An 8,076-nucleotide genomic window follows, 5' to 3' on the forward strand; every position below is an offset into this window, starting at 1 on the left:
TGCAAGACAAAAAGTTCTATAAGCTGAGCATGCCTGTGATTCCAGCACCTGGAAGGCTGAGGAGGAGGATCTCAAGTGTGAGGTCAAACAGGTCTAGTGAGACTGCCTCAAAACCCAAAACAGCTGGGCATGGTGACCACCTTTAATCCCAGCACTGGGGAGGCTGAGAGGTAGGAGGTTTGCTGTGGGTTCTAGGCCAACCTGGGCTAGAGTGGGATCTTGCTTCAAAAACAAACACAGTCAGTTATAGTGCCTCACACCTTTAAGTACAACACTTAGGGGGGCTGAGGTAGGAATATCACTATGAGTTTAAAGACAGCCTAGCCTACAGAATGAGTTCCCAGTCAGCATGGGCTAGGGCGAGACCCTGCCTACACACACACACACACACACACACACACACACATTTTGGTTTTTCAAGGTAGGGTCTTGCTCTAGCCCAGGCTGACCTGGAATTCACTCTATAGTCTCAGGGTGACCTCCAACTCATGGTGATCCTCCTACCTCTGCCTCCCGATTGCTGGATTAAAGGTATATGTCACCACGCTTGGCTAAAAATATTAAAACAAAACAAAACAAAAACAGGACTGAAGAGATAGCTTAGCAGTTAAGGCATTTGCCTGCAAAGCCTAAGGACCCATGTTTGGTGCCTCACACAGATGTACAAGGTGGCACATATGTCTGCAGTTCATTTGCAGTGTCTGGAGGCCCTGACACACTCATTCTCATTCTCTCTCTCCCAAATAAATAAATACATAAAAGAAGATTAAAAAACAAAAACAGAGCTGGAGAGATGGCTTCATAAACCAGTTGCACAAGGTGGCACATGTGTCTGGAGTTTGTTTACAGTGGCTGAAGGCCCTAGCACACCCATTCATTCTCTCTCTCTCTCTTTTTCTCCCTCTTTCACTCTCTCTGAAATTAATTAATTAATTAAAAAACAAAAACCAGCTGGGCATAGTGGCACACGCCTTTAATCCCAGCACTCGGGAGGCAGAGGTAGGAGAACCCTGAGACTACATAGTGAATTCCAGGTCAGCCTGAGCTAGAGTGAGACCCTTCTTTGAAAAAACAAAACAAACAAACAAACAAAACAGCAGAGATGCATAGCTGACAAATTGATGAGAATAGGTGACTTGCTGTGTGCACAGCCTCAAACAAGACATCTAAACCACCCCTCCAGGACTCAGGGAGCCTTACAGAAGGTAGAGTGGAAAGAATGTAAGAGCAAGGGAGGCTATGAAAGGCTGTCATCTGGAGATGATACGGTTATTGCACTCTGAATTCATAGCAGCTGTGATTTCCTGCACAAGACTGAGTCTGTTGCTATTTCACCATTGATGGGGGAAGGATACACGAGACCCCACACTCCTCAGAGTAGCTGATGGTGGCTTGTGGTTGTCAGGAGAGAGTCATATTCATCAGTGGTGTACCTACACACCATGCACACAACCCTAATTCAACTAAGTGGGTAAAAAAAGGCATGCAAGGATGAAAGTAAGATGAGGATTAATGGAGAAGAAAAAGGGTGTTAGTGGGAAGGGGAAAGGGATAAGAGGGTAATTTTAAGAGGATCAAAATACATTATATACATGTACAAAATGTCAAACTGGAAGAAAGTGAATCAACATCACAGAGACTCTATTAAACCAGTGTTGTTACTGGCTATCCTTGCTACTTGGCTTAAGGAGCTGTTTCTACAATGTTGTGTCCAAGAGACCTCAGCACTAGAGGGGAGGTCAGGTCTAACCTTGGCTTTGAAGTTTCACACACCTAAGTCCAGACCTTTTGTAGCCAGGGGCATCTCCTATTCACCCTCCAAACCCTTCCCGGCTGTGCTGTCAGTTCTAGAGAGTGAAACTAGGTTTACCTCGCTTGTATAGGACAGGAGTGGGCAGGGCGGGGGAAGCGGAAAGACACCATCCCAGGCTCTGCTTGGCTCTAGTGCTAGTCACTTGTGCTGCCCATGCCCACCAAGGGCCTTGAAGGCTAATGGGAAATTAGCCAAAAAGAACGGATGGTACTTGGCACCTGGGAGACTTGGTTTTTATTAGTTTCCATTCCAGTTGAGAAAGATCAGCAGTACCCCTGGCACTGATCACTTTGCCCCACCAGTCCAGAGCCTAGACAGGGTCTGACATGTCATTGGTCCTTCCAGGAGGTGATCTGAACTCAGTCAGAGTCCTAAGCACTGGGGATGTTTCTTGTTACCCTCAAGTTCCTTAGCTGATAAAAGAGCCAGAAATTCTATCAATGGGGATTCCCGGAAGCATGGTCCAGCTAGCCCTGGATGCCAGAGCTAGAGCCAGTAAACTGAGCAGGGCAAGGGTCAAGGGGCTGATAGAGCAGTGAGCCCACCATAGTCACATTCTCCGTATGCACTTCATTGTCCAGGGTCTTCCCTTCTGCAGCCCTCAAGCTCAAGACAGCTCTGTCCCCTCCATACTCTGTCTCTCCACTAAAACCCTTGGAAGGGACAGCAGCCACTGGGGACACTGGAGACATGGGCGTGTTCTGTGTGGGCTGCCACCTGGAGTAGGGTCCCTTGGCCACAATTACTGGGGCTCTCTTTTGGTCTTTGTTGGGTCTGGTGCTGGGGATCTCGTAGGGTCTGGGTTTGACGCTCTGCCAGATGACTGAGCAAGGCACGAGTCATAGTTTTGGCCACCTTGGGAGTCCCCGAAGCTACCAGCCCCAACATGTCTGCCTCTGTGTCATCCACGCTGCCACGGAGAATGAGCGGGCAGGCCCAGGCGCTAGGGGAAGACCTGGCCTCCAGGTTGCTGAGTAGAACCCCAGTGCTTGGGGATAGATGTCTAGAACCAAAGGAGCTGTTGAGCGAGGAAGTGAGAAGGAGCATAGAGCCACTGCTGTCCACGGTGGCCAGGACGCTGCTCACAGGGGTTATGGCTGTTTGCGGGAATGGAGGGCAGGAGTCAGAGCCGGGTGCCCTGGAGTGCAGAGCTGCCTCCACCAGTGCCAGCAGTTCTGGGCCAGCAGAGGGGCTCGGGGTAGTGAACAGGACACCCTGGGGTATGGGAAGCTGCAGTGCTGGCTCCAAGGTGGGCATAGGCTGAGCTGAGGGTCCCTCTAGCTCCAGGTCTCTGGTCAGCAGACTCAGTAGGGCATCCCCAGCAAGGTCTGGGTTGGTGGCCAGTGCTGCCTGGCGCAGCACAGCTGCTAGGTTGGGGTTGGTGGCTCGGGCCCCAAGGCTCAGAGGGGTCCCATCAACATGGCAGAGCAGCGGACAGAGGCCCTTTGTGCCCTGGGCTGCCAGTGCGCTTGCCAGTGGTTCATCCACAATGAAGCCCTCCTGAGCCAGCATGGCAGGATCCACTAATAGGTGTGACCAGGGCAGGCTGCCGAAGTGTGCGTGGAGCAAGTGCAGGGCAGGCAGAGCTGTGGGCAGCCCCAGACCAGGGGCCAGGCTTTGGGCTGGGCCTGCAGTCAGGGCAGTTGAGTTTCCTGAGGAGCTATTGTAGAAGAGACCCCAGAACATGGCACCTGTGGGGAGACAAAGAGGTCACACAGGGGTCAGGGTACTGGCTAGAATGGGGGTCAGGTTCCCCCAGCAACCCAGCTTGTTTGAACCCACTGACTTGTTTGAAATTGAGGTTACAGATGACTAAACTTGGGATCATGAGTTACTGACCAGACCTGCAGTCAAAGGTCACAGCCTACGATTAGGGACAGTGCCCCAAATCTTGTGTCCTGTTCACTAGCTAGTTTTGAGACCAGGGTCAATGATGGCTTGAGTTCCAGGCCCTTGGCTGCAGTTGCTGCCCAGGGCCGTGGGTCACTAACCTAAGCCTGTTGCATGAGGATGTACCACTGTCAGGCACACAGCTGTTCCAACTCCAGCGTCCACGACATTGCCCCCAGCGACAAGCAGCTTTTGGCCCAGGTGGGAACACACAGCTGTGATAAGGAAAGGACTGTGATGGAGACAGGCCTGAGATCAGGGACTCCAGCCCTGCTCCCAAGCACAGACCTGAGGGGGAGATGATGGCGCCATGGTGGTACACGCCAGGACGATGGGAGTGTCTGCTGGCTGGAGGGGTCACAGCACCCCTGAAGCTTCCTGCCGAGCTGTCCCTGCTATGTAGCTGCCTTGCAGCCAGGAAGCAGCTAACAGCCAACAGCAGCAGGCCAGCCAGCAGGCGGGCCCAGGCTCCAGGCAGCCCGCCAACTGTGTTCCTGCAGAGAGGGGTATCTGAGTCAGGGCTGGTCAGGGGAGTCGCACCCAAGAACCCCAAGAGAACCTAGAGAATGTTCCCAAAAGGATTTTATTTTGCAAGAGTACATATAAGTTTGCCAGAGAGCTTCCAGGCCAGAGGGCACAGCACAGGGAAAGACATGGAGGTAGTTAAGACCTGGAGGAATGGAGACCAGCTTCGAGAGAGTGTCTGCAGAGGAATTGGAGAGGTAGGGGCTAGCCAGCTGGAGGGAAGCCTGAAGGGGTTTGCCAGGCAGGGGAGAGAAGGCTGAGGAGCAGGGCCCAACCAGGTGTGACCAGGCTCCAACTTGCCCAGCTGGTGCTCCTACATGGAGGTGGGGTGGAGGCCAGGAACCTAAGACAAGCTTGGTACAAATGTCCCTTTAGACGCACAGGCCTTTGACTGGCTCACTCAGGGCTAAGGCTACTGCCTAAAGCTTCCCTCCCCCACTTATCCAGAAAGTCCCTGGAGCTTAGCCAAGCACAGGTTGCTTGACCTAGCTAGGGGCTCCAGAAAGAGGGCCTTGCTAGCTTTCCGGCCAGAGTTGCTGGGTGATCAGACTCCTTGCTGACTTACCCTGGGGCATCCTGGGATCTTCTGGGATAGAGCCCCAGCGTTATCTCTTCATCTTCTTCTTCCTCTTCTCCCCCTTCTGACTCCATGTCAGGCTCCCAGAACTGTAGCTTGTGATAGAGCACCGGCTCTGTGCGGGCGTCCATGGCTAGTGCTGCCCGAGCGCTCCGCCCGCAGCCCTCCCAGCTGAGACTTGGGCTGTGCCTGGTGGGCGGGCTGGCTGGCAGCAGGTGTGGGGTGTCCTTGGGGAAGGGTGGTGGCGGAATAGAGAACAGGTCTAGGCAGGGCGGGGTCAGGGAGGCTGCTATAAACCTGTCCCATTAGGACACAAGGGTTCTCATGAAGGTCTCCATGTGGCTGCCTGTTAAGGGTTATAGCTCAATCAGGTCAAGGAGGTGTCCAGCCCTACAGCTATGGACCTTATGAGGGGACATTAGGAAGCGGCCCACTCAACCCTCCCTTCAAAGAGCAACTGGATCCCTGCCTACCCAGTCCTCTAGGAAGTGCGGATATGACTTAGAACTACTGTTACAGGATGGCCCTCGTGGTGGCTTAGCACTGACCAGTCTGGGTTGTGGGGGGTGTGGCCTCCCCGTGAGGTCATGGTCCAGCCTAAGGCAGCTCTGAGGCCTGGGAACAACTTGGGTGATGAGGGCCACTCCCTACACATCATGGCCTGCTCCTGCCCAGCAGGTGGCACCAGAGACCTCAGTGGAGAGAAAGGCCTTTCCAGCTCCTTGGGTTTACATCAAGGACCTTTGCTATAGGCAAAGCGATACTATTTGTACGAGTTCCACATTGGAGACCGCCCAAGGAACCATTGTCAGCAGAATAAGTCATTAAGCCACCATTCAGTCAATGGTATATCTGCAGTAGAGAGAGTGAGCAGGCTACAATACGCGTGCTGCTTACTACATGTGGGCCTGAGGGAACACAACAAATGAAGGTCAGCAGCAAAGGAGCACGTGGTGCAGGCTTTCAGAGGTCAAGGCACAAAGCCAGCAAGACTAGTCTGCCTGGGAGTCTGCGAGTGGCTGCAAGAGAGACGACACAGGGTCCTGGGACACTGGTGATGCCTGCTTTTTCTTTCTATTAACATTTAAAAAATATTTTGTTTATTTACTTGAGATGGATAGGAAGGGAGGGAGGGAGGGAGGGAGAATGGGCATGTCAGGGCCTCTAGCCACACTGCAAATGAACTCCAGATGCATGGATCACCTCGTGTCGTGCATCTGGCTCTACTTGGACACTGGGGAGCTGAACCAAGGTTCTTTGGCTTTGCAGGCAAGTGCCTTAACCACTAAGCCATCTCTTCAGCCCTTGACTACTAACATTTATTTAATTAAAAAGTTTTTTGGGGGGGGTTGGAGAGATGGCTTAGCAGTTAAGTGCTTGCCTGTGAAGCCTAAAGACCCCGGTTCAAGGCTCGATTCCCCAGGACCCATGTTAGCCAGATTCACAAGAGGGCACACGCGTCTGGAGTTCATTTGCCATGGCTAGAGGCCCTGGCAATTCTCTCTCTCTCTCTCTGCCTCTTTCTCTCTCTGCCACTTTCAAATAAATAAAACTAAACAAAAAAATTTTTAAAAAGTTTTTTCTTTTTCTGTTTTGTTATTTTCTTTCCTTCCTTCCTCTCCTTAATTTTGAGGGGGAGAGAGAGAGAGGTGAACTAGGGCCCCTTGACCCTGCAGATGAGCTCCAGACAGACACATGGCCACTTTGTTCATCTGGCTGCACATGGATACTGGGGAATGGAATCCAGGCTGGCAGACTTTGCAAACAAACACACCTTTAACCTCTGCGCATCTCCCCAGTTCTTTTCTTGCTTGCTTGCTTGCTTCCTTCCTTCCTTTCTTCCTTCCTCTCTTTTCCCCTCCCTCCCTCCCTCCCTCCCTCCCTCCCTCCCTCCCTCCCTCCCTCCCTCTCTCCCTCCCTCTTTCTTTCTTTCTTTCTTTCTTTCTTTCTTTCTTTCTTTCTTTCTTTCTTTCTTTCTTTCTTTCTTTCTGTCTCTTTCTTCTTTCAGATATGGTCTTATGTAGCCCAGCTTTCCCTCAAACTCACTATGTAGCCCAAGATGACCTTGGACTCATGATCTTCCTGCCTCCACTTCCGAGGTACTAGAATTACAAGGCATGTACCACCATGTGAGACTAAGTAAGTTCCATATAAAAATGTGCCTGGCTTAATTTTCATGCCATAGTTTAGCAGGTCCTTTGGAAAAAGGACACGGACTTTTCTGCTTGATAGCCATTACTTGTACTTTTTGCAAGGCTTCTAACATGGTGGAACCATCCCTTGGCATTCCTGCTCATCCATAAGGTGCTGTTGCCCACTAGCCACTGTCTCTGAACATTGTCTATGCAAGAGTCATAAAGGAAGCATGTCTCTGCAACATTATTGGGACATGTCTGTCATCATTGAACTTCAGAATAGCTTCTTATATGTCAAGTTTTTGCCTCAGGAAGGGGAACTTTGTGCTCAGTGTGTGCTCAGCGTACTCAGAGCTCATGTCTGTTTACTAATCAGGATTGGTTACATAGTGTGGACACTGTGAACACGAGTCAAGTGGTACATGGGTAACACATGCGTTTTTATTTTATCTGTACTTGATTAGATTTCAATAAAAACTCAAGTATTTTCAATACTAAATCAGCAGCTATTATTTCATAGAAGTTGAAGAGAGAATGTAGGTTACCAGAGGTGGGGAGAGTGTGAGAGAGAAATCAATGGGTGCTAAGTTATAGTTATCTATTATTATAGGACCAAAAGCTCTGGTGTACTATTAGAGGAAAACTGTTCATTCTCTCTCTCCATATATGTGTGTGTGTGTGTGTGTGTGTGTATACAGTTTTTTTTAAAAAAAATTTTTAAAATTTATTTGAGAGCAACAGACACAGAGAGAAAGACAGATACAGGGAAAGAGAGAGAATGGGCGCGCCAGCGCTTCCAGCCTCTGCAAACGAACTCCAGAAGCGTGCACCCCCTGGTGCATCTGGCTAACGTGGGACCTGGGGAACCGAGCCTTGAACCAGGGTCCTTAGGCTTCACAGGCAAGCGCTTAACCGCTAAGCCATCTCTCCAGCCCTACAGTTTTTTTTTTTTTGAGACAAGTTTCCCTATGTATCCCAGGCTATCCTCTAGCATTCCATTCTTTCCTCAGTCTCCTGCCTTAACCTATGGAGTGCTGAGATTACAGGCATGCACCACCATCACATTTCACAAGGCTAGATGAGACCTTAGGACATAGCTCAGTGTTCAAAGGGGCTTGATCTACCAGTCCGTTGTT

The 8,076-nt window shown here is 50.7% G+C and overlaps 1 protein-coding gene across 2 annotated transcripts; it reads right to left on the bottom strand.

Annotated features, from left to right (window-relative positions):
- Positions 1-2,458: 2,458 nt before the first annotated feature.
- On the bottom strand, positions 2,459-4,936 carry Ggt6 (gamma-glutamyltransferase 6). Of its 2 annotated transcripts, XM_004672407.2 has the most exons (4): positions 4,794-4,936; positions 3,992-4,197; positions 3,805-3,918; positions 2,459-3,504 (listed from the first exon to the last, which is right to left on the bottom strand). In XM_004672407.2, exons 1-4 carry the CDS (start codon positions 4,934-4,936, stop codon positions 2,459-2,461), a joined length of 1,509 nt encoding a protein of 502 aa, XP_004672464.2. The 2 variants fall into 2 exon arrangements, with proteins under 2 accessions (XP_004672464.2, XP_004672465.2); XM_004672408.2 differs by lacking the exon at positions 3,805-3,918.
- Between the last annotated feature and the right edge of the window lie 3,140 nt (positions 4,937-8,076).

Source organism: Jaculus jaculus, chromosome 9 (assembly GCF_020740685.1).
Source record: "Jaculus jaculus isolate mJacJac1 chromosome 9, mJacJac1.mat.Y.cur, whole genome shotgun sequence".
Classification (NCBI taxonomy): domain Eukaryota; kingdom Metazoa; phylum Chordata; class Mammalia; order Rodentia; family Dipodidae; genus Jaculus; species Jaculus jaculus.

Excerpts from the sequence above, each read along its gene's own strand:
- Ggt6 (XM_004672407.2), bottom strand. The coding sequence starts at position 4,936 with ATGGACGCCCGCACAGAGCCGGTGCTCTATCACAAGCTACAGTTCTGG. Across the intron at positions 4,198-4,793 it reads AGATCCCAGGATGCCCCAGG|GAACACAGTTGGCGGGCTGC; the intron begins GTAAGTCAGCAA and ends CCCTCTCTGCAG. Across the intron at positions 3,919-3,991 it reads CGCCATCATCTCCCCCTCAG|CTGTGTGTTCCCACCTGGGC; the intron begins GTCTGTGCTTGG and ends TCCTTATCACAG.